General features: G+C 47.5%; 3 protein-coding genes across 4 annotated transcripts in view; 1 reads left to right on the top strand and 2 right to left on the bottom strand.

The window, feature by feature from the left end:
- The window catches only part of fbp2 (fructose-1,6-bisphosphatase 2), a 10,669-nt gene extending 9,441 nt beyond the window's left edge, over nucleotides 1-1,228 (top strand). Inside the window, exon 7 of the mRNA XM_060055159.1 lies at nucleotides 1-1,228. This exon is cut by the window's left edge and continues 359 nt beyond it. The gene's annotated coding sequence lies outside the window, so the exon portion shown is untranslated.
- ctsla (cathepsin La) lies at nucleotides 1,079-6,213 on the bottom strand. 2 transcript variants are annotated; one of them, XM_060055155.1, is made up of 8 exons: nucleotides 6,057-6,213; nucleotides 5,086-5,219; nucleotides 4,844-4,966; nucleotides 4,353-4,505; nucleotides 2,313-2,537; nucleotides 1,961-2,129; nucleotides 1,720-1,837; nucleotides 1,079-1,555 (listed from the first exon to the last, which is right to left on the bottom strand). In XM_060055155.1, the coding sequence occupies exons 2-8, from the start codon at nucleotides 5,212-5,214 to the stop codon at nucleotides 1,456-1,458; spliced, it is 1,017 nt and encodes a 338-aa protein (XP_059911138.1). In that variant the 5' UTR covers nucleotides 5,215-5,219; nucleotides 6,057-6,213; the 3' UTR covers nucleotides 1,079-1,455. The 2 variants fall into 2 exon arrangements, with proteins under 2 accessions (XP_059911138.1, XP_059911139.1); XM_060055156.1 differs by lacking the exon at nucleotides 6,057-6,213 and adding an exon at nucleotides 5,435-5,858.
- A 1,512-nt stretch (nucleotides 6,214-7,725) lies between these two features.
- Nucleotides 7,726-25,885, bottom strand: LOC132459130 (death-associated protein kinase 1-like; the record flags this gene model as incomplete). Its single annotated transcript, XM_060053509.1, has 12 exons — nucleotides 7,726-11,457; nucleotides 12,837-13,025; nucleotides 13,662-13,782; nucleotides 14,629-14,767; nucleotides 15,227-15,424; nucleotides 16,266-16,451; nucleotides 18,864-19,080; nucleotides 19,745-19,822; nucleotides 21,605-21,703; nucleotides 24,329-24,526; nucleotides 24,918-25,115; nucleotides 25,718-25,885. Coding segments are annotated over 12 exons (3,111 nt in total), but the record flags the coding sequence as incomplete, so codon positions are not given.
- Nucleotides 25,886-26,118: the final 233 nt, after the last annotated feature.

Raw genomic sequence — 26,118 nt, forward strand, 5'->3', positions numbered from 1 at the left:
TCATTCACTCTAATCAATCATGCACCAGGAAACGTGTTCTGCAGGAGAAGTGCGAGAGAACAAACAAAACAGCAAGAGGAAGTGTTCTCGTTCTCTGGAATTAACGGCCACCGCAGACAAATGGTGGACTCATTTCTTAGCGCCGAGAGAAATTGTTTATGCACGCTTCAGTTAAGAAGTCATGGTCGACTCAATCATTTATTTGGCCTTTCTCTTTGGAATGGTAATTGTGAGCTGTTTTCAAATGAATAAAGACCATTTCAATTGTTTGAATTCTTCACCAGTCAATACAATATGAACCAAAAATGTTTAACATACTGTAGAAAGTTAGTCAATGTTTTTAGGGGGCAAGAGATGTACCCCTAGTGGTAACTTAGTGATGTGGGTTGAATGGGTTAATGAATGGGGTCACTCAGCCCTCGGGTTTGAATGGGATTCAAGCAGGACTCCAATACAAACTTACGCTACTAAAATAGAACTGGAATCTTAAACCACCAATGGCTGCTCGATTAGCACATGGTGTACTTTTGTCAGTTTGTGTACACAAAGGCCAAGTTGAGTCACTACACATTGTATAATACAAGGATTATTATTATTTTTAATACAAGTTTTATCAGGTCAACATTTAAGAAGATGCGTCGTATTTCTGGGGTAACTCCGGTAGGTTTCAAAAACAGATCTAAACAATAATCCATTATTAAACTAGGGCATTCGTTATGCAATAGGGTAGCCATGTGAAAAGTAAATCGTAAAGTTTCGAAATGGTTAGCCAAAAGAAGGCAGGAAGTGAATAATCCTCAGGGCTCCCTAGCACAAGGAAAAGCATGACTCATGTCTTGCCAGCACACGATGAATATGAAGAATACAGGCACGTGAGATAACTGGCAGCAGAAGGTAACTGCCAATCGTACCCAGAGTACACAACGCATGATTTTGACGGTTATTATTTTCTTTACTCGGGCAGTAAACCTCAGATAATGGGTCTTTGTCAAAGTCATGACCTGCATTTGATTTGAAAGACATTGCAATCAGAGGGAAAATCTTATTGGAATAGAATGAAGGAAAACCAGAGTCAAACCACAGTTCCACAAATTTAATTGATCACAGCAAAAGTAATAAAAAAAAAAAAAAAAAAAAGAGAATTGAACATTTATGGAACGGACAAGGTAAGGGGTTAAGAAAATGGCTAGAAAGTAGGCAAACATATTTACAAAGACTCAAAAGACCATGAATGAATAAAGTGGCATAAAATCAAGCCATTATAAAATGGCATTCCCTAAAACCATTGTTTCTCCGTAAAACATGCAGAAACATGACAGTGTATTTAGCTGACAAAGTTAATCCTGCCTTCTTTAAGCTTGATTTAAAAACACTTAATTTTTTTTGTTGAATGGCCATCTCCAGCAAGTACCATTTCAAAATGCTAGGTTCATCACCACTGAAATGCTGTGGCAGCTAGACCAAGGGGTAGCTGGCAGCCGTTGCGATTCCACATTGGTTCTTCTTGTCTTTAGCCATGAGGATGTAGCCCTTGTCTCCCCACTTCTCGCTCCAGCTGCAAGGTTGGACACAGCATTAGATTTAAAAACAATCATCCAAAGCTACAGTCTTGTCAAAATATGAGAGCCAATACATTGGGTTAAAAAAAATAAAAAAAGTACATCACTCCAAAGGCGCATCTCTTGCCCTACACGGGTAGTAAGTCATAAGAAGGCTCACCTGTTCTTGACGATCCAGTACTTCTTGCCATCAACGTTCTCGCCCTCGAAGCCATAGCCGACCACCAACACACCGTGGTCCAGATCCTCACTACTGCACGCCTTCTCGTTGTAGATACCTTAAGAACGCCACGTTATGAAAAATTATTAAAAGTTGTTTGACCAAGGAAAAAAAAAGTAAATGCACGTTAAAGAGGCAGTGCCAAACCTGCCGTCGCAGTGTCACGAGCAAAGCAGCTCACCTGATTCGTAGAACTGGAAAGACTCGTGGCTGGCGTCGATGGCGATGGACACGGGTCCCACGGCGGCCACGGCCTTCATCAGGGCGCGCTCCTTGCCGCTCGGAATGTCCACAAAGCCAGTGTCGTTTGCCGAGTTGAACTTGGGGTCGTAGTGGCAAGGCTGGTCATCCTGGACAACAGGGGAGGAAGCAGGCAGTGAAACAGTTAGCAAGAGATACTGAGGAAAAAAAAACATCTGCCATTATTACATGAAGACATATGTAAAGACCCAACGTCTTTTATCAAAGTTTATCATGACACACATCTATATAATCATTTCCCACTTCTACCAAACGGATCATGCGATACGTACAGTTCCGAGGTAAGGGTAGGAATCCTCAGAGTCCAGGCCGCCGTTGTCCTCCACGTACTGGAAGCCCTGGTCCATGAGGCCTCCGTTGCAGCCCTCGTTTCCCTCTGCCTGGGAGCATTCAACAAGGTTCTGCTCGCTGAGGGACACCAGTTTGCCCGTTTTCCTGAACTGCTGGCCCTCAAGAGCCCCGGTGGTACTGAAGGCCCAGCAGGAACCGCAATTGCCCTGGAAGGGCGGCACAGGGAGAAAGGTTGGGTTAAAATACTGAAAAAAGGTCTGAACTGCAGACATTCGTGGTGGTACATGAACCTTCACAGACATTTGAAACAAAACTGGAAGTGTAATCGGCAAGATACGGATAACACTGGGTTTATTACCTTTTACGATTTTATGGCCATGATCTATAATTTTACTGCAATCGTTGGACTAAACTAAATACAAAAGGAAGGCCTGGTCCGTTTGCGGACCGCTAGCTTTACGACCTTTCAAAGTAGGTCAAAATATTGTTGCCACTCCTGTCCCACCAGCCACCCCTGTTCACGGGTGATAGCTCAAGTTTCAGCTCAAGGCCCCAGGCCTAATGTACTGTACAGGGGGAGGAGCCATCACTGACATGGGGGTGTGGGGGGGGGGGGGGGGGTGTTAGCAAACAGTGTGTGGTAAACAGATAAAAAGAAAACTACCAAATATGAACCATATCAGTCTGCGCTTTTAACACGGGTCCACTAAAAATAAAACTCTTGTCCAAATGGAACAATGCTACCCATTTTAACCCGAAGACGACATCTTACTTGAATGTCCCCTCATATCAGCCATAAAGATTCAAACATTTTAGGAATTCCAATAAAAAAAAAAAGAAGAAGCTGCCAGCAACTTCAACACAGTCAGACCCCTTTCCTCTTCTTCAAAAGGAAAAGGATTTGTCCTTTGTGACAAGCTTAGCAAGTGCGTGTCTGCACTTCAGACTGGATCCATTTTGCAACCAAATAGATAACAAAAACTGTTCTCACTTTGGTCACATGGCTGGACTCCAATGTTCAAATACCACCTGTTTAGGTTGTGTATACTTCCCTCACTACATAGTAGGGGTGTAACGGTACACGTATTTGTACCGAACCGTCACGGTACAGGCACTTCGGTGGGGTTACAGAGGTGTACCGCAGATCATGCAATACGTACAGTGCCGAGGTAAGGTTGGGATTCCGGATGGCGAATGCAAAGGCTTGTTTTGCGATCCGGAATTTAAAACTTGAAATCGGAGTTCCACCCGGACCGTTTAGCCAAAGTGTACTACTCCGACGCCGTAATGCGCTCAGCCGCTCTCCGTCGGGATGTCGGATACGCAATGCAATTCGCCGCACGATCCATCTTATATGTTGACTACAAACCATGTAAGCAGTGTGGTAAATAAACTTCCAAAGCTTTTCAAATCTTATTTTGTGCTTTATTGGTCCTTAAAGGTGCAAAGTAAACAATGTACAAAGTAATTAAGGTGCAAAGTCAAACCGGAGAAGTGATTCAGGAAAGGGTTTTGTTAGATCACCAATCACAACCCTTGCTGCCTCTGTTGCATCGACCAATAGGTCTATGCCGTCGACGGATAGTTAAAAAAGAGGCAGACACGGAGAGGGCTCTCCGCGTCTACGTACAGCACTTTAACATGCACACGCATTGGAAAAGGCACCATCCAAGTGTTACCATCACCGTTGCTGGGAAAAAAAAAACCCAGCTCACAACACTATTTCAACATCCCCCGTCTGGGAATTCAGAAATACAAATGCCATAACCAAGTTTATTGGCGTTTTCATTGCGGCTTATCTACGGGTTGAGAAACTATTAACCATACCCTACTGTGACTTAAAAACCGAGGTACGTACCGAACCGCGACTTTTGTGTACCGTTACACTCCTACTATGTGATAAACATGGACTCCAGATACACTAATGCTCTTCCCATATATATCCAATGCACAGGATAGCATCAAGTAGGGGATGAAACGTAGCAGGGAGCTGTTGCACGGGGGATGAACGAGGGACATACCTGATCTTTAACGGGGGTCACGTAGCCCTTCTCTCTCCAGTCCACGGCGGGGGGAGGGGCCAGGAAGTTGGGCTCCATGAACATGGATCCCTTGGTCTTCCTCTGCTGCCTGGGCTTGTAGCCGTTCATCACCTGCCTGAACTCCTCGTGAGTCTGGAGAGACAGGACAGAGCAGCACAACAGTGACACCACCGTCAGGACATCGCGGCCATTTGTGGAATACGCTTCCGTCTAGAACTGTCGCGATTGTTTGGTTCTTGTTGGAAACGTATACAACAAAACACTTTGGGACAGTGTGCAATACTCTTCTGGGCTTGTTTTTTTTCGTATTAAAATGAATGTTTTGATGACATGGCCAATCGGCAACTTTCGCTAACATTCTTTAGCTGGGTGTGGTTGTTTATCGGGGCAGGTAGTAAGGCGGGTGTTGAACAGAAACCTGAGAAACACCACCAACACTGTCCCACTTCCTTGTGTGTGCCGGTTCTTACCATATCTCCAAAGTGATTCATCCCCAGTCTGTACGAGTGCTTGCCAATGGAGTGCTCCAGGTTGTGAATTTCAATTTTCTTCAAGTTCTTCTCCCACACCATCCTCCTCCAGCCCTCTTCCTTCTTTAATATAGAAACGGGTCAACAAGTCAATATATTTTTTTACACCATTCGTTTTTTTAAATAGATGCATTTTAATTCCGTACATTGAGATTCTTCATAACACCAATTCAAAGACTCACCACATGAAACTCCTTGTTGTGCCACCCCTTCCATAGGTTCCAGTGCTCGTCCAACTGAGAGTCTAATGTGGGAGCAGACAGGACTGCACTGAGGCACAGCGTAACTACCGCTAGAGGCAGCATCATCATGGCGTCTAGTGGGAAACGAAAGGGGAGAAAAACAAGTTAGGTTAAATGTAATCAAATTAGCATATACAAATCAGGAACGATGGTCATGGTTACACAAATCCATCGACTGAACGCTGAAAGACATCCACGATCAACAAGCTAGTCCAGATCCATATCTCCCAGATACAACATTCCCTCTTAACAAAACAAGGACATGGGCCTGCAAGATCGACTTGTTTACCGAGTAGAGCTGAAATAGCCACGGCTATGGAAAGAAGACGCAATGTGGTCGATTCTCGTCTGAGGAGAAAACGGATTACAGAAACGAAATCTTGAAATCCCAAAAAAAACACAGCCCTTTGTGTGAGCCGAGTCACGGGATCCGGGCGGCGGCGCAGCCTTTAAGACCAGAGGAAAACAAAACCAGGACCCTACCGAAGCCAGTGCACGGATGTTATTGATTTGAGCTGTTCGGACGATGGACACGGTGTTGTTTATATTTGAAACGGGTACCCATGAAAGATCTGCTTGATTTATTAAACGAATTCTGGATGGGAAGAAAAACAAAAAAAAAAACAGGAGGGCTACAAGGATTCACCGCGACACCGTAGTAAAATGATAATCTGCAAGCAATACACTACTAAAGCAATGTGGAATTTGACACGTCTGGATCGAAATGGCAATCAGAAGTCCCGTGTTCAGTCGGGCCTTTTAGGATCCGAAAAAAAACAACTCCCCAAACACGGAATTTTTCCATTATACTTTGTACGAATTTCTTATGAAAATAAAATATATTGCAATGTAAATGAGAAGCTTTAAAAACCTTCGGTTATGAAAAAAGCCAACTGACAGCGTAAACTTACTGTAGTCTTAGATGTTGTTAGAGAAGACAGCTTGGAGTACTAAGGTGCACAAAGTTTATAAATGCAGGAGCGACGCTGGAGCAGCTCATACGGTATCTTCTGATTGGTCCTGTGAGGTGTTTTTTCCCTTGAAACTCCGCCCATACATATGACGTCATCATCATGTGATCCCGTGACAGCACGTGACGGTCTTGGATGCTTGGCTACTTCCTAAAAAAATGCCACAGTGTTTCATTTTTTTCTCTCCCAAACCCCCCCCCCCCCCCCCCCCCCCCCCCCCCCACACACACACACACACACACACACACACACACACACACACACACACACACACACACACACACACACACACACACACACACACACACACACTTTCCTAGGACATTCAATAATTAGATAGTAAATAGTAGATAATAATAGTAGATCATTTCCTCATGTCAGGATTTCAAGGACTAGCTTCACTAAGATTGGGCAAATACATATTTTTCGTGTTTCTTAGAAAAAGTAAGAAAACAAAAGACACTAGATACTGCTATTAAAGTAGGCGTCGTTAGTTTTGGTTATGTTTCCTCAAATATTTTAGTGCAGGAACCAGTGTCATCATTGAGAGGTCATTAAAGCAGCAGGTGTAGAACTCCTTTCGCATTCACTAACCAACCGGCTTGTTAAACGTTACTAGTTTTGTGTTAATATTAAGGGGAATTAATGTTCTGTGGTTTTATTGAGGCCAGACTAAGGCCTTCTTGTGAAAAAAAAAAAAAGTGGGCTAAATTAGGAAACAGTCAGCAGTAACAGCATGTCAAGGGGCGGTGATTTTGTTCCGCCCACGACAGAACAGGGGTTTTCGGTGTCGATCCAGTCCTAAGACTACAGTCTCTGGTTCTTACAGAGGGACCTCACACACCGGGGCTGGGGGGGGATATTGCGGCCCAGGACTCAACGGCGAGGCAGGAGGCAAATGACGTCAAATATAGACATTTAACCCGTTACATCATCCGACTCAGCAACATGTCATTTACATAAGTGCACTATCAGTGCAGCCATTACAGCAACTATCTCCTTTTCACATTATGAAAGAATGACTGCAAGTCACTTCACCCTGCCATTGGCCAACTGCATTAAGGCCCAATCCCATTTCTAACCCTTTCCCCCTTACCCCTGCCCCTTGTTTTGAAGGGGTAAGGGGAAGGGGGAAGGGGTAGAAATGGGATTGGGCCTAAGGGACCATGACAGGAAGTTCCCCGCCTAGGACATCCTGTGAAACGGGTATGTTGTCGCAGGTGGTCAATTGCTGAGTATGCCAGTCATTTGCTTTCTGCCAATAGTTTCTATTAGGCGTACAAATAAAAACATTTTATGTTGTGGGATGATGTTGGACCACCTTGGTGGTACTGTTTTTTCATTCACATTTTTATGTTTAATATTCTTAGTGTCAACGTTACCATTAAAAGTGTCTTTTAATGGTAACGTTGACTATGTTTTTCTACCACGCACATTTAACAGCAAATTTTTCTTTCAACTACGAAAGTGCAGCTACTTGGAAATTATTCTTATGAAATAACTTACAAGAAAGCATTCTAAAAAACAAAGTTGCATAAAATATACAGTTGCTTTGTGGCAAATTATTTAACATGAAGAGCTGTAATTGAGGCAATAAAACCAATGCAAATCGGGTAAAGAATTTATTATAAAAATGTGCAACACTGTTAAGTGTCAGAAGTACTATGAATGTTGCAGTTGAAAACATGCTGAATAAATGTAACAAAAGACTATGATTCAATCTACTGGAGGCCTATAGGATATAGCCAAGGCTAACATCTCTTGTCTCTTTCTCGAAACTCTGGCTCATCGGTCTATGTACCTCAAAGAACAAGACTCAGGTAAATAAGTCAGCCTACAATTCCCATTTTTCTTTTCTTCTCTCGCTCCAACTTTGAGGGAGAGAAATGTAGAGAAGACACACCACGCATCAGTATCATTCAGACACAACCTTTACAAAGTTTTTTTTTGAAGCAGGAAAAAGGAAAACCTTTCTCCTTTCAGAATTTTTTGAAGCGTATAAAATGATTGAGAAACAAGGCGTGTATAGGCACACAACAGTTGGCAACAATATGACAGATACAACCCAGCCTCAGGTAAATGATAGGTTTCCATGTCTAAACCTAACGGGACATTTCCGTTCAACAGATCGTACGTGTATATACTAGTTCAGAGTGGAATTGAGTGAAGATTTCATTTTAATGCAATATTTTATACTCACAACAAAAACACTTGCAGTACATTCATGTTGCCTCTTTACAAACAACCGATTTGGACAGACCGCTTGGAATATTATATATACTGTATACATATATAGATATATATATATATATATATACACAAAATAAAAAAGTGGGCATGAGAAACAGAAGCAACACATAGGTCTTAGGTATTTACAATGTACCAATAAGTACACTGGATAGATTGGAAATCGTCAGGGAGCCCCAACAGTAGCATATGAAGCATCAGATTTACGTTCTTGGGCAAAGAGGGGGAATACTGTGGATGCTGGCAAGGAAGGCACACACAAAACAAGTGCCATTATGTCCAAAACCTCCATGTTAAATCTCAAAAACCTATACACCTCCTGTTTCTGTACCACGTGTGCAACACTATTTTCGACATGTAACAAAAAGGATTTCCTTAGACATGGGGTAGAAAAAAGTTGAAAATTGGAGTCAAAGTCCAATTGTCAGTGCGGGTCAGAAAGAGTTGGATTTTACTTCCAGGGTATGTAAAATGGTGGCGCTTTTGGGCTGTACCAAATACATTATTCTCTATTATTGGGAAAGTCAGACCACACCGAAACCCAAAGGGGGAAGTTAAAGCCAGGCCTTATGTCTACATGGGAACAACACAACTTATTCCCTAGAAGCTGTGTTCTAGTACATTTGACCCTCTATAGTTCTTACCAATCAAGACAAGGAAAATATCCACATGCACAGGTCCACTCAACAGGTGGTTTTGGCTGTAAAGGGTTCACCTCCTCATTAATAAAATTCAACACCATTCATGTACATTTCATCAAGATACAGGGTGATGCAAGTTTGGTGCATTGTAATCCCTTTATGCGCGCTTAAACTATCAAGTATGTGTGCACCACTCTACCCTGTTTGCCGCCGTTAAAGTTGCCTTTTGATACACTTTTCAAATGCTTCTTTCCGTTTAACAGCATCTAAACAACATTGCGCACTGCTTTGTTTTTCTCACTAGGAACCAGGTTTGAGGGAATGTATTGATTTGTCTTCTTTAAAAGTTTGAACAAGGCACAGCTCCTCTGATGTTTAAAGAGTACAACTATTTCCTTTCAACAGAGATATTGTGCTTATCTTTGGGTAGGGCGCGGGGGGGGGGGGGGGGGGGGGGGCAAAAGGGCTAAAAGCCAGTCAAGCCAAAAAAACAACAACAAAAAAAAATAGATACATAACATTCGGCATCGATCTGAATCTCCATCGTCGTCCAGACCGTTTGGAACAGAGGTGGGAATGAGTCGGCTGAAATGGACCAAGTACAGCAGCAATTAATATCACCTACACTGTAGGACGACCGCAACTAAATAACTCAGTGAACCAAGAGGCTGATATCACGTGTACACACTAGACCGATTGCAACAAAGAGAGTCTTAAGTCTTAAGGGAGTGTGCTTATTGTAAAACACAAAACAAAAAAAAAAAACAAAGCAGCACAACAGATTAAGAAGTTAAGCAGCTGAGCAAATTATTCCTTCTGGGAACACTCGAGTGACTCTAGACACATTCATGTTGGGAAAACAGGGTCTTTACATCACATGGGAGGCATCGGCACGACATCCACTCAACCGGCCACCTCCACGACCCGGAGCGATGGAGGAGGGAGATGCAGGTAGTCTCTGGGTAAAGGCCGCACTTAATGTTCATCAAGACGGGTCTCTAAACTCCTGCCGGGGGCCGGGAAAACCGAAATACTTTATCTGGGGTGGGGGGGGTCGTCAGTATATAGCTCCCCTCGGTACGGTCGCCGCTCTGAATCCACGCGGTCCGAGTCAGGGTCCGTCTCGGCTGGCCTCAGCGGGACACGACGGAGCTGATGGAGTTGTACGACGTGCCCCCGTGGCAGGAGGCCACGTAGCCCCCGGGCGCCGCGCCCGCCGCCTCCGCGTCGACCCGGAAGATGGGCGAGCTCCGGAGCAGGAAGTCGGCCGCGTCCCGCCGGCCCAGCTCCCTCAGCTTGGCCATCAGGACGCCCACCGTGCTGCCGGGACGCCCGCTCCACTCCCGCAGCAGCGCCGCCGTCGGGCTGGGCGCCGGCTCCGGCTCCTCCTCCTCCTCCTCCTCCTCCTCCTCCTCCCCCGGGGGGGGGCTCCCGTTGGGGCCGCTGTGCTTGGCCACCAGCTCCGTGAGGCCCAGGTTCATGGCCAGCAGGCACCAGTCCTTCCCCAGGGCGTCGGGGGGGTCCAGCATGCGGCACAGCTTCCGGCGCGCCAGCAGGCACACGTGGGAGACGTGGATGTCCGCGCCCAGGCTGCCGCGCTGGTACACCTCGGCGCAGCCGAACGCCAGCACGCTGCTGAAGCCCTCGCGGTAGCCGCCCATGGTGTTGGTGAGCGAGGACTCGCGCTGCAGCTGAGCGCGCAGGAAGTCTTTGGGCTGGTAGACCATGACGGGGCCCTGGTGCTGCCGCAGCTGCTGGGGGCTCAGGTAGTACTTGGCCGTCAGCAGGCCCGGCAGGGTGGAGGCCAGCAGGTTCTCGGCGATGCTGCACACGGCGTCCAGCAGGGCGTAGCACTTGGCCCGCTCCGCGTCGTGGCCCCGCACCTGGATCTCCACGCCCTGGCCGTGGTTGACCAGCAGCACCATGGCCTCGGCGCTGGGCTGGCTGACCTTGGCGCCGTTGGTCCACAGGCGGATGTCCCGGTCCATCTCCTCGCCGCCGCCGCCCTCCTCCTCCCCCTCCTCGGGCTTCTGCTGGTGGCTCCAGCGGCACAGGTTGACCTGCAGCTTGTGGAACAGGCCGCAGGGGAAGGCCGTGAGGTGCTCGGCGGGGACCAGCCGCACGCCGCCGTAGATCAGCCCCTCCTCGTCGTCGTCCTCCTCGGTCCAGGAGCGGTGCAGACCGTTGGTCTTGATGAGCGCCGGCACGTCCACCATGGAGGGGTTGGTGAGGTCGCGGGCGCACACGTCCATGGCGTCCAGGATCTGCAGCAGCTCGTCCACGTCGCTGTCGGGCGCCAGCGCCTGCACCTCCTCCAGCCTGTAGCGCCCCCTGTAGTGGTGGATGGCCTTGGGCGTCTCCACCGACAGCAGCCGGGCGAGCACGTTGCTGCAGAGCCAGCGGGGCTCCAGCAGCACCACGTCCTGCACCGTCTCGCTCTGCATGATGTTGATCTGCCCACAGCGGGGGGGGGGGGAGAGGAGAGGGAGAGGAGAGGGAGAGAGATGCTTAATTTAATGAATCACATTGAGTAGGAGTGCAGGAAGAAGAGAGGAGGGAAGTACGGTAAATGAGAGAGCAGTTCGCTAAAACATATGGTGAAGAGCCACACAGTGAACAAATTATTAATATTTACCACCCACACACATGCAAATGTTTAATGCTACTAGTGTTAGATGGTTGGGTAAAGCAAGAAAGAGACACAAAATCCACAAGCTCATTGTGGTGAAGCGTGACTCATCACCAAATTACTTTCGGCAGCGCTTTGTTTAACTGTTAGGCCCTCCTCAGACAAAATGTTCCCTTTTTAGTTCCTTGTTCCTGATGTATGATTGTTAGCAGATGGACCTCGAGGCAGTAGCACTCATAATCAAACAGTGCCCTTAAGTGGTAGAACGCAGTGGTAGCATGGGACAATCATTTTAGACCCCATTATTTTAAAAGTAGACATATGATACCACCAGGTGTGAGTGTGATTAGCCGCTACAAGCCGTTTTGATAATCTCCCTCCTAATATAATAATGATAACAATAATAATCATCATATATAGCGCTTTTCAAGTCCCCAAAGCACTTTACATTGAAGGGGGGGACCTCACTCACCACCACCAGGGTGTAGCACCAACTTGGGTGATGCACGGCAGCCAATCTGCGCCAGAACGCTCACCACACACCAGCGTGAGGTGGAGAGCGAGGGAATTAATGAATCGGCCAATTATACAGCGGGATGATCAGGGGGCCAGATTGAATGAGCCTGGTTGGCTCATTCAGGACACCGGGGAAACCCTTTACTCTTTGCAATAAGTGCCCTGGGGTCTTTCACGACCTCAGTGAGTCAGGACCTCGGTTTTACGTCTCCTCCGAAGGACGGCGCCTTCGACAGCACAGTGTCCCCGTCACTGCACTGGGGCGATCGGGAGTGATGTTTTGACCAGAGGGAAGAGTGCCACCTACTGGCCAACACCCCACACCACTTCCAGCAGCAACTCAAGTGTTCCCAGTTGGTCTGCCATCCAAGTACTAACCAAGCCCACACCTGCTTAGCTTCAGAGATTCAGCTAAGGCAGGGTCGCCATTGGTCTGGCTTCTGGCGTCACAAGTGGGCCTGTCCCCCTAGATGTGGGTCTTCCAGCCTACCCGGAGGACCGTAGCAAACGTCGCTCATCTATCCCGCATTTAACACTTTTAACGGCTAATCACACTCACACCTGGTGGTATAAAATGTCACCTTTTAGCATGCAGGTGCAGGAACGTTTTTGTCCCTCTCCTTCAGCACGTTGGGGCAGAGATGCCGGCTATCACACTGCGCGGGCCGCCACGGCCGTCTTGCTCACCTCTCCCATGCTGTGCAGCTGCTGTGCCAGCGTGCGCAGGTGGTCCTGGCTGGCCAGCGGGTTGATGTGCTCCTGGACGTCGCTGACAAACTGCTGCCAGGACGTCAGCTGGTTGGGTCCGCTCAGCTTCCTCCAGGCGGGCAGCGCGGCCAGCAGACGCTCCGACAGCAAGGTCATGGGGCCGCACCTCTGAGCCCCCCGTGGAGAGAGGAGCACCCAAGGGGAGACACACGGGCGGGGGGAGGGGGAAGAGAGGGAGTCAACGCATGTGCCAGCGTGATTTATTGTGAGTACCGTTTTTGGGTTGTGTGTGTGTGTGTGTGTGTGTGTGTGTGTGTGTGTGTGTGTGTGTGTGTGTGTGTGTGTGTGGTCTTGTGGTCAAAAGTATGAACCAGCAGGTTAAGGTTCAGGTGGTGCAATCTGGGTGGTGATGGAGAGAAATGAATAAATCTGCAATATGTTGTGCAGGGATGTCCGATACATGATATGCAAGAGCAGAGACTGATTTAAAATGAAATGTAAATTAATTAAAATAAAATAGATTCAAAGTCGCATCTCCTTTAGATCAATTTCTTTCAGCTGTGTCACCCGAATTCCCCATTATTGGTGTGTGTGTGTGTGTGTGTGTGTGTGTGTGTGTGTGTGTGTGTGTGTGTGTGTGTGTGTGTGTGTGTGTGTGTGTGTGTGTGTGTGTGTGTGTGTGTGTGTGTGTGTGTGTGTGTGTGTGTGCGTGCGTGCGTGCGTGCGTGCGTGCGTGCGTGCGTGCGTGCGTGCGTGCGTGCGTGCGTGCGTGCGTGCGTGCGTGCGTCTGTGTGTGTGGTCTACCGAGATAATGGAGGTCCGTAGCTCCTGCAGGTGGCTCCTCAGTGTCTTCATGTCTTTAGAGTTCGATGCTCCGACGTCCATGACGAACAGCTTGTCGCTGATCTGAAGGTCGGTCCCAAACCTGGAGGGCACACAGCAGCCAGCTCCACTCAATGACCGGACACAAGTGGAGCAGCACATCGGGGATGCATAAATATCTATGCATGAAAATAATATTTCCAAAATAAATTAGTCAGAAATTTGGTTCACAGCATTTTTGCACCAGCCTGATATCACACAGAATAGGTGATAGAGAAGACATTTTAATTGATTTAGAACTCCCCGCGATAGCAGAGTCCATAGTCTCTATAGCGGTCGCCTTTATGGTCGTTACTATGGTCAGCAACATTTCCCCCCCTGTAGCGATAGAGCAGACGGATCGTAGAAGTTCCCCGTTGGCCCGGGGCCCAATACTTTACCTTGTCGAGAATAGAGAGAAGATTTACATTTCTCGATATTCCTTTAACTAATACAGCAGTACAACTTCCCTCTTTTAACCCGGTCTTCTAACTCTGCACTTAAAATACACGTACGAATGAAGCATGAAGAAGTGGGGTTATTTAAAAAAAGATGATAGCATTGCCCCACGCCAGCTGGTCGACCGACCTCTGGGCCCTCCTGAGCCACGGCTAGTAAAACCACGGTGGGTCGACTGAGTTTAACTAGTGCTTTCATCCAAAGTGCTTTACAATATTGCCCGACATTCACCTATTCACACACACATTCACACACCGACGACGGCGCTTTCAACCACGCGAGGCGACAGCCAGCTCGTCGGGAGCAGTTAGGGTCAGGTGCCTTGCTCAGGGACACCTCGACACTCGGCTAGGAAGAGCCCGGGGATCGAACTAGCAACCTTGCGGTGTCCAGCCCAACCCGCTGTGCCCCACTGAGCTGCAGCCGCGGCCGCCGGGACAGCGCCACGCACCTGTTCCTGACTTCCTTGAGCAGCACCCGCTCCTTGTCGTAGAGGAACTCTCCGGAGAAGGCCCGCGGCACGTTGGCCAGGTCGGCGTGGGTGCCCACCAGCGACACGGCCAGGGGCTTCTGCAGGCGGCCTGCCAACGCTGAGGGAGGCAGGGGGGGGGGCGCGCACACACACACACACACACACAGGAATATTATGAAAACCCAATGATGGAAATACATAACATAGTTGGAAAAGTTCTCTTATTTGTGAGCTTGCAGCCGACTCAACGCAAGTGACGGTAAAAACTGGATCGTCTCACACATGCAAACGAGAAGGGTCATTCCTTCTCCTTTGCATGTTCATGAGTAGAAGGGTAAGTCGATATTCGGCCCCATATGCAAAATGGGGGAAAAATTGCTTCACGGATGAATCGACCAGCATTCCCCCCCCCCCCCCATCCTGACAACACCCAACACACACATGAGCACGCACACTTATGAGCACACACACGCGAGCCCGCACGCACACACACACACACACGACGCGCACATGCACACACACACACACACACACACACACGCACGCACACGCGCACACGCGCGCGACGGGTGCTGACCGATGTTGTCCGAGGGCAGGGAGAGGGCCTTGAGCGTGTTGAGCCAGTAGGTGATGTGTCCCAGCTGGGTCTCGTAGGGCTCCTCCAGGCTGAACAGCACCAGGTGCAGCGCCGTCACGTCGTTGGCCGCAAAGTAGTCGTAGGCACACTGGTACACAGGGTTCCCAGAAAACTCCCACACGCTGAAGTCCCCCACGCCTGCAGGGGGCAGTAGAGAGCATGGGTGAATTTCCCCTTCAGTAACCTATGTACCTACAGTATATATGCCTGAGGGCTGTCTGTTCTGTGGATTGAAAAGGTGGACTGTTTCAATGCTATAGCTACGATAAAATCGATTGCCATTCAAGGCATTTAGCAGACACTTTTATCCAAAGCGACCGACGGTCAGTGAATTTAGATGCATTATATTAAGGAGCAGGAAGGATTTAGGGCACCTTGCTCAATGATGCCTACGCCCTATATGTATATTGTACATGGGGGGGGGGTATTGAACCCAGTGCCTTAATGCTGGGAGTTAAAGCACCCTAACCCCCCCTAGACTATCCCGCCCCCTATACCCAGACTAAGTGGTGTAATATTGTGTTTTACCGCAGCTCAGTTCATTTTGATTTAATCGCTATAAGTGCTATAAGGCAGCTGCTGACGTGCAGGTTCTTCATCGCATGAAGTGCAGAACAGTGGACTTCAAAACTCAGCAGAAAACTCAGCAAACCTTCACCTGCAGCAAGGAACCGTCACAGACCGTAATGTAACCTCGCTTTCAATGAAATACATTAATTCCTCAGTGAACATCTTGATGTCTACCCAACCCCTCAACCTTAGTCATTGAACAACGTTTATCTCTTTTTAAATTCCTATCACCTTCTACCCTGACGCCCACATTTTCCATGTGAGATTAAAAAGGCGAATCTCATCTCATCCCTAGTGTCCATTGGATGATTGTATTATCATGAGGCATCAGTATGATCTTACCCCACCCTACACGCCGGGGGCCAGTGTCAGTACGATCTTACCCCTCCCTACACCCCGAGGGCCTCACCGTTGATGTTGGTGTTCTGGATGTCGATGGCCCTGGTGGCCAGCTCGTCGGCCGAGGACAGGGCGTTGTGGACGGGGGAGAACACCTCCAGCACCCCCTTGGTCAGGCTGGGCTCGAACATCATGCTCCGGCTCCTCACGCTCACGTTCTCACAGCCGGGGTACAGGTTGGAGATGCTCACAGAGACTACAGGGAGATGGACACAACACAGGGGGTTTAACGCAACAATCCAGTGTTAGTGGGTTCTGTGTGTGTAGGAATATACATCTTTACGTACAAACACAGGCAAAGTTTTGAATGCATTCACCAGCCTAGATGAATTGGGCTGAAAGCGTCATATGTAAACTATTGTATGTGATCATTTTATCAGACCGTTGGTGACTTGTCGTCGGTATGTTTGGTTTGTATGAAGGTCTATTTTCAGACACATGGGGGTGCTGTTTCCACACAAAAGGAGAGCGCTTGTGGGATATTTCGTCAATGTTGCAAAGCTCCAGAGAAAGAAATAATTAATCTCCAGTTCAGCCACGTTTTAAACACTTAAGAGCTTTAGAAAGTGGATCCAACCTGATTGGTCAGTCACTGATCCAACAGTCACTGATCAAAGATGTGCATGTATGTGATTTTCAATCCCAAAATAATAAATGCAAAAAATAGAGTTCCACAGAAAAAAATCGAATCGAAGCCAACAACGTCTGAATGTACGCATGAAAACACTACTCTAGTCCCACGTATCACATGAAACATTGTGTAGGCAGGAGTACAGATAGGAATCTATGGGGGAATTCAATCCATGCAGTGGGGCAGAATTTGAGGCCTGCTTGGGTTCGCTCACTTCCAGAGACAGCTGACTGACTTTTCATTATAAATGTTCTGCTCTGGTCCTGAGGAATGAAGCGCTGCCCCAACATCTGTGGCCACATCTCTCCTCTGGCAGCAGGCCTAAATCTCCTTTTTTTTGGGGTTAAAGGGAACATAAGCTATTTTCCGTGTGTGTGTGTGTGTGTGTGTGTGTGTGTGTGTGTGTGTGTGTGTGTGTGTGTGTGTGTGTGTGTGTGTGTGTGTGTGTGTGTGTGTGTGTGTGTGTGTGTGCAGCCAGCTTTATTTAGACTGGAGGAATGTAGATGGAGAGTGATATAGACAGAATGAGATATTGATCAAGAGAGCTATATTGGTTTCACCTGCACCACTCTGCCCCCTTTCTTGCAGGTATTAGTCTTGAAATTAACTCTTTAAACTGAGGCCGGCTGTTTTAAAGCAACAGCCATGAATATCCGAGGTTCCAGTTTCCGAAGGCAGAACCGTGTGGGTCAACATGATGAACATGATGATGCTGAACCCACACATCACCACATGCTGACTTTCCTGATGAGGGATTCATCAAAATGAACATACCATAATTAGACGGTGCACAATTTATAGTGCACAGAACAGAAGAAAACCAAGTGCATTACCTATACATTATATATATATTTTTTTAACTACCATGTCAATGTCTCCGATTTGTCATTTCCAAATCATAGCATGCATCAAAAACAATCTCTTCATTCTGGTAAGCATTTCCCCAGAGTGTTTAAAAGGCTTTAAAGAAATCCGGTCTGAATGTTGGGCTACAGAGGCCCTGGTGCTTCAGATGAGCAACTCTAGACGGCCATTATCAGGGAGGGAAGCAGGCCTCTGTAGGAGATAATGGTGCCGGTAAAGAGTGGTTAAGGACCAACACAATAGAATGTATTTCTGTGTGTGTGTGTGTGTGTGTGTGTGTGTGTGTGTGTGTGTGTGTGTGTAAGGAAGAACGCATGTGAACATCTGTGTGTGTGTGTGCGTGTGTGTGTGTGTGTGTGTGTGTGTGTGTGTGTGTGTGTGTGTGTGTGTGTGTGTGTGTGTGTGTGTGTGTGTGTGTGTGTGTGTGTGTGTGTGTGTGTGTGAGGAAGAACGCATGTGAACATCTGTGTGTGTGTGTGCGTGCGTGCGTGTGTGTTTGTCTGAGGGTGTGTGTTTGGGTGAAAGGATGAGTCTATGCGAGGGTGTATGTGTGCACATGACGTGAAGGCGTGTGTGTGCGTGTGTGTTCATGAAAGAGTGCGTGATTAAGAGAGAGAAAGGAAGACGGAACACGCCAGAGACACAGATAAGTTAAGAGAAACATTAACAGGGGGGACGTGTGCGTGTGTGTGTTTCTTGTGTGTGCGCGGGGTTCTTTGTGAGCCTCAGTAATCACTGTCTGCAGGTCTGACTGGGGAAGAAGACAGTCAAAGCCCCGAGGGCAAGCGTTGGCCTCAGCTGTCAAGGTTATCAGGTTAAGATGGTGAACAGAGCACAAAGCGCTCAGCAGAAAACAGGCCATGAACCTGTGCTCGAAGTGCCCGCAGCCAGGGCCCAAATTGAATAAAAAGGAATACAAAAATAGCCCACAAAATACCCAAATATGACAGTCACGCTATGACGCTATTCAAATACCTCCTTTGCAATTTGCTTCATTTAAGTCGCCATTGTTTTGTCAAATGCAGTTCACGCAAAAGACTCTCCCCTGATTATTGTGTTGTCTCCGTGGTTGTTTATTCGTGACGCGACTGACTTAGGAGACCTTCCCCCTACCGGCGGGCTTGGAGGCGATGGGGGAGCTGGGGTGGCGCGACGGGTTGGAGACCCTCGTCCTCTTCCTCCTGAACAGGCTCCGCAGGATGCCGCACTTCAGGGACTCCAGCAGGGTGCTCTTGCCCACTCCCTGGTGCCCGAACAGCTTGAGCTTGATCCTGGGCTGCAGCAGCTGGCTGGGACGCAGCTGCTGGATGTAGCTCAGCTTGTGGTTGTCCTGGGGAGAGAGAGACCCAGCCCTGTTGAAAGCTGAACCCATGGGTTGTGCAGCACTTTCCCTTGGCTTTGTAGCTACTCCAATTTTGGTTGTATGCTTTGATTGCTCTCAGCTTCACTTGTACAATCGCTTTGGATTAAAGCGTCTGCCGAATGACTAAAGGTTCATGTTTTAGTGTTTCACAATGTGTTTGGAGGAGATAGTCCTTGAGGTGTTTACAACTGATTTAAGATCATCAGTTAGGTAAAATGCAAACAGAATTTATGCAAACTGTTTGGAGTATACCCAATGCTTATCATATGCATTCGATGTAATAAACAATCTAAAATCAGTTTATTGGTCTACAAAATGCAGCGAGTTCGCTGCTTAGTTTATCAGTTATACATTATTTGTGTTTTCATCTGCAACATTGATTCTCGACTGAAGGTGTTGCTAGCTCCAGAGCTAAGATGACGGAGAAGTTGATCGAGTCTAGCAGACTTGATAGAATGACGTTGTTCAACACCTCCACACAGCGACTTCAATGTCATCCCCCTATTCAGCCCTTCCCTCTGATTCTAACAGCATTCAACCCACCGGTGTTGCTATGCTCAGCTATGGTGGTGCCTCGGTGTGCTTGTGCGTGCGTGCGCACGCGCGTGTGCGTGTGCGTGTGTGTGTGTACCTTTTTAAGCCTGCCGAGCAGTACGAAGATGACTTCGTGTTGTTCGCTTGAGGCCAGATCTTCTGCAGTCTTGCCGTCCTTTGGAATAAAAAAAACAACAACAGGAGATCAAACCTAATGTTCTACGATCAATTCCCTCCATACACTTCCATCAGTTTAGAGACATGCTCATCATACTCCTAATGCCACTCAGGCCTGGTTCACACAGAAAGGTTTCCATAGCGTTGATTCCTGCAATCGATCAATCTGTCCCAAATCTCAAATAAAGAAACATTTTATCTGTAATAAAATATTTTCTCACAATATACTTCCAAAACAGCCTGAAGAAAAGGGCAAAACATGTCTTACTAATACGCAACACTCTACGGTCAGACTCAAACCATTTCGGAAATTCAAGTTCAAACCGATAACATATTATATGCACCTTATGTGAGGCAGCAATTTTTTTAAAGTCATTCCATTCAACCGTCCAAATAACACATCCTGAAGAACCAAACAATCGAAGACGCTGAGCAAAAAGGGCCAATAAATTATACATGACCCCAGTAGCTGCCTTCTAGATTAAACATGTATAGCATCTCAGCCATAATGCAATATTAACAGGCAGGGGATTGACGGCAGAGGAGGAGAGGAGCATATGGATGTGTAGCCCGTCTACTCTAGGTTAACTCCAGAGAAATCCTCTTTCTCATTTTCACTTATTCAGCTTAAAACATTGAAGCGTCAAATCAATGTTAAAACATTTATAGAGGACCCTTATAGCTGGCTATACAACCAGCTGCCCCAAACCCCAGTGTTGATGCCCGTGTCCTCTTCCCTTCATAGAAGTATTACTAAAGCCCTCTGTAGAAAGACATCAACGCTATATGTGGAGTGATTTGGGGATAGCATTTAGCCCGTGTCACATCATAGGCTGGGACTAATCTATTTAAAATTACACTAATGCTGTTCGTTCATCTAGTCAATGTACAATTGCATATATAAAATTTTTTAATTTTCATATAGGCTATTTTATGAATCGAAATATGTGTTAAAGATATTACTATGAGCAATATTTGTAAAAACTTTATCAATGTGTGCTAAAGTGTAAATAATTCCATTTTTATTCAGGTTAAATAGGAAGACATTTTCCTTTAGCTGCACACTCAGCAGTATCACTAATCCTTTGATCAAATAAGAACATACATTTATCGAGCCAATATAATCACTGTGCATCACTTATGCAGTTTGAGCAAAGAAGGACACACAAGATCAAGGACACACAGTATCAGCCCTGATGTGGGTTCAATGGGGACACCTATTAGGACGGTGTCCCTGACATTATTCACACCCAAAGCCTTGCATTCACCAAAGAGGCAGATCCCAATCCTCTTAGTGTCCCAAATCTGCTTTCAGCGCTTTCCTACTGTTTAGCATATATATACACGTATATTACATATACATAAAAACGGGGTGAATAAAGGAAAAGACTTGCTTGACAGCCCAAGCATAAAATTTACTTATCCAAATGAATCTGTATGCCAACCACCCAGGGTGTTTAATCTTATTCATATATTATATGTCTCCTATTTTGGCTCTTTTTGTGTTCTGGCACTGATATCATGCAAACAGCCTGAGGAAGAAACAGCATTGTTATTCTGCTGGTTACCTTTTCAAGGTCAGGCACCAGTGCCCACGACGGTTTGGTGCGAGTGTTGTCTTTGGCACTGTCAGAGTGTGTGTGTGTGTGTGTGTGTGTGTGTGTGTGTGTGTGTGTGTGTGTGTGTGTGTGTGTGTGTGTGTGTGTGTGTGTGTGTGTGTGTGTGTGTGTGTGTGTGTGTGTGTGAGAGTGATTGTGTGAGTGAGAGAGCGTTGACTCACGTTGGTGACAGCATCGATGTTAGCTCCTGCCAGACACAGATGTCGGACCACCTCCAGAGCCCCGTTGTTGGAGGCGAGGTGCAGGGGCGTTCTGCCGTACTGCACACAGCGGGGGGGGGGGGGAGAGAGAAGAGTCCGTGGTGAGTGGAGTGGAGAGGATGGAAGGAGGTTGGTCGTTTGTTTTTAACAAGAGAATCTGCATTTGGAGAAAGTCGTGTTTTGATCTGACACTTCTAAAGTGTTGCTCCTTCAGCTCATGTATTTTAGGGAGGGGAATCGGAAAGGGAGTCCGCAGGGACCTCACGTTGCAACGTTTGAGTGCTGGTACGGTACGTATTGCGATTGGGCATAAGTTGCGATTCAGTTAAAAAAAAACGATATTTCTGAGGAGATTCAGCATTTCAGCTTAAAACACTTGAGTCACCATGCGCCCGATTGAGTTACAATTGAAACAAATTGAGTGACATAACAATTCAGCAGGAACACACACGCACACACACAGACCTCATCACCGCAACCCATGTTGTCGGTTGGAATTCCCTACTTGCGTTCCCATATTCAATTCCAACATTTAGACGTTTTGGATGTGTTACACAGTAACCGAGTATTGATTGAAACTCTAGGTGCGGCTACAACAGACCTGCAGTGCCAGGAGGAGAAGAAAAATAGGTTCTGCTAGCTAGCGGGTCTGCAATGATGTGCGGACTACAAATGACACCGTGGTGCAGAACATTAAACAAAGCCTAGACTCCGAACGGGACACAGCATGCACCGTTTCGTAACCACGTGCGGAAACTAACGCCCATCTGTTAACGCGCTGACAGGGCCGGGGAATGAAAAATCAATAAGAAGGGGTGGGGGTTTTCCGTGGTTTGCTGCTGGAACTGTGCGCTAACACACGCGTAATGGAGACTTCCCTTCCCCGAGGGAAATATGAGCACATCTGACAAAACAATAGATAAAAGTGAAGCGATGCTGAGCAATATCAACCGGCTCTCCTTCCACTTGTGGCCGTGCGAACAATGCCGTTGTACCAACACAACAAAGGGGCGTGATGGCGGCCGTGGTCCCGGGTCTCAAGACCTCCGTCGCCTCGGGGTTTGTTTAACCACCGCTCGGTCGCGACGATACGCAGCCTGTTCTTGTCTGCTCCACACAGACTCCCCGTGCCTTCGCCATCCACATCACACTCGCTTGAGCTGTGGTGACGGATTAAATTAGCACCCATGTGATTCAAACAAAGGAAGAAGCGGTTCAAAGTTGAACCAGGGAGGGAGGACAGGGAGACGCTCTTGTTTAGTATAGTTTAGTATGTTTAGCATAGAGCTGGAGGCGAAAGGGGCCAACAGGCCGAGATGCGTGCTGTTACGGTTCAAGAAAACAAACAGATCCGTCATACAAATCGCAGCACTTTCTTCACTATCAAAACTAGAGTGTGTTTGTGTGTGCGCAGGGACAGCCCAATGCATGAGCTCCGGCTGCACGAGTGCTCTTGGATCTGAATATATTTAAAACGGCCGGTGTCGTCTATAGACACAAGACCAAGGTCCAATGTGTGGGTAGCCATGTCAAAACAAAACCTTCAGAGGGAACGGCTCGTTGGGCAAACACTGAATGCACACACGCACACATGCACACACAATGTGTAACAGGGAGCCTCCTGTTTGCGGTTTCTATTTTAAGACTACGGTGGAAGTCGTGATGTTGACCGTTTGTTTGCATGTCACCAGGCCAAGCAGGTTACCCGGGATATCGGTGATGCTGCTTGGTAGAAAATGCTGCCCCGTTTTCTTTATGAAATCATAAAAGCACCACGGACAAAGAATGTCCTCGTACATTCCTTAGTTAGGTACCGCTAAAACACAGTGAAACACCGGTCATTATCGGCCATGACCACACCGATCTCAGCTTCAGGTAGGACAACAGACATACTAGCTGGGAGACCAAAAGGGAAGAGATTTAGAGCTTCAATAGTATCACAATTCAGACGTTAGATTACATGCTCTAAAGTCTGGGTGAACGGGGTATTTTTATTATTATTAGCTTAAAGGGGACCTATTATGCTTTTTCGACTTTTATGACCTATAAACGTTGTTATAATGATTGATAGTCATGTTTAACCATACACAAAAAACGATGTAGATTTTCGGGAAACTCTTCCTCTCATCTGGGCGCTTTCAGCATTCTCTGTCAACGCTCGGTTTCGTCCTTCTCCGCCCCCCTCCTGCCAACCCAACTCCGTTGTGATTGGTTACCTTCCTTGAAGCGTGCGCGTGCAGATTCGACCAGGCATATGGGGGCGCGGCAGGAGTGCCTCTACGTAGATGACTTCCCGGAAATGTGAACAAGTGAATCGCAAACGTTGTCCCGAGTGTTTAGCGCTCTGCACAGCCACCCCAGACTGTCAGCAGGGAATACGTCGAAATGCATGTACGGCATTATTTGACACTTTAGTATGGTTAAACATGACTATCAATCATTATAACAACGTTTATAGGTCATAAAAGTCGAAAAAGCATAATAGGTCCCCTTAAACATTGGCTTAGACCATGATGATGTTGCTGGAAGCGGGGGTCTTTAAGCGCATAACTAATAAATCAACAGAGAACTCGCACATCTGGGCCAGCATTAGTAATCAGTAAAAAAAACCTCTCCCTTTGTCGTCATCTCTAAGGTGTGACTGGTGGGACTGGTCCAGGTTTAATGGGAGGAGACGAGCCTGACCTTGTTGGGCAGGTCCAGTCCGGCCTTGGCCCCGCAGATCGCGGCGACGATGGGCAGGTTGCCGTCCTTGCACGCGATGTGCAGCGCCGTGTTGCCGTGGCGATCCTGCTGGTCCACGTGGCAGGGGTGCCTCAGCAGGCAGAGCACCACCTCCAGCTGACACCTGCGTACGGCCAGGTGCAGCGCCGTGTGGCCGTCCTGGAAACACGACGCACACACGCACACGCACACACACACACACACACACACACACACACACACACACAAAAAGTTGTTCTAAATCCACCCTTTATTAAATAGCACAATCGGCATTTTGAACTAAAGGCTGACTGAGTGTTTTCAGTCCGGTTTTTGGAGATAACTTTAATGTACCATTGGATTCATTGGATTCGCATACCAAATAAGTCTCTTGAAGTTTGGGTATGCAAGTTTCTCCTTCTTTTTGTGCAACTCTCGCCAAACAGTGTCCGACAGACAAAACCGGGATGGGGAATGCCTGTTCATCTCTCAGCTGCCCTTCACTTTTCCACCACAAAGGATTCAAAACATCTCTCGGTCTCGACACTCAACACCCCCGAGACACACCCACCTTGTCGGTGGCCTCCATGGTGGCCCGATGCTCCGCCAGACACTCCACGATGTCGGCGAAGCCGCGCGCCGACGCCGTCAGCAGCGGGCTCTCCCCCTCGCGGTTCTTGGCGTCCACGTGGCCGCCGGCCTGGCACAGGGCCCGCGCCACCGCAGAGTAGCCGTGCCAGGCGGCGCAGTGCAGCGGCGTCTCCTGCTCCTGATGGGGTGGGAGACCGACGGAAGGGAGGGAGGGAGGGAGGGAGGGAGGGTGGGAGAGGGAGAGGGTGAAGGCGCTGAGTTTGACCTGTGGGGCTCTTTGTCGATCCTCTCGGTGGAATCGAGGTACTTTGAGGTCTTGGATCCATACTTTCTGACTCCTCGGTGGTGGACATCTTGAATCGATGGTCTCACGATCTTTATCGGTCGACATATTTAGAATCATAGTTTCGGTCTCCTTAGTGGAAGTTAGAAATCGAACGTTGAATCTAATGTCCCCGACTTCATATTGGTAGACATCTTTGACCTAAGGACTCCTAATTAGTAGTACTTTTTCTTACTTAATCTTAAATCAGCTAGGGATGTCCTCATAAAAGGTGAAGTCCTTCATAGTCACTTTTTGTAAAAGCTTTGACAAATTTGGCGAAGGGAGACTAAAACAAAGATATGTCAAGAGTAACTAATTAGGCAACTGACCGTCACAAACTCAAGTTTAACAGTGTACACATAACAGTGTACACCAGTGATCACAATAGACGCCATGCCTCACAGTGTTGAAACCGCCAGGTAGTGTATTGAAGACAGGCCGATTGATGCTCTTACCCGGTCGGACAGGTCCGGGTTGGCTTTGACGCTGCAGAGGTAGGTGACCACGTCCACGTTTCCGTAGCGAGCGGCCACATGCAGGGCCGTCTCCCCGCTCTGCGCGGAGAACAACAGAGGACCGTTCGACTTTGAAACGCACCCCTGCTTACTTTGACGCCTCTTTTTTTAGGGAGCGTCCACAAATGCCTAGCAGTCGTTGTAGTGAGGTTCTGCTAAGAAGAGATCTCAACCTGGGAATCAATTAATATTCATAGGGAAGACTGGCGGGCAAATGCAAATTGCTTCAAACGATACAGCAAGTCATGAATTTTTGAGTCATGATTCTGATTCTTAAATACAGTTAGATACATACTCTGAGGACTCAAAATACTTGCTGACACAAGCATGTGCTTAGGCAG

This window comes from Gadus macrocephalus, chromosome 6 (assembly GCF_031168955.1).
Source record: "Gadus macrocephalus chromosome 6, ASM3116895v1".
Taxonomy (NCBI): domain Eukaryota; kingdom Metazoa; phylum Chordata; class Actinopteri; order Gadiformes; family Gadidae; genus Gadus; species Gadus macrocephalus.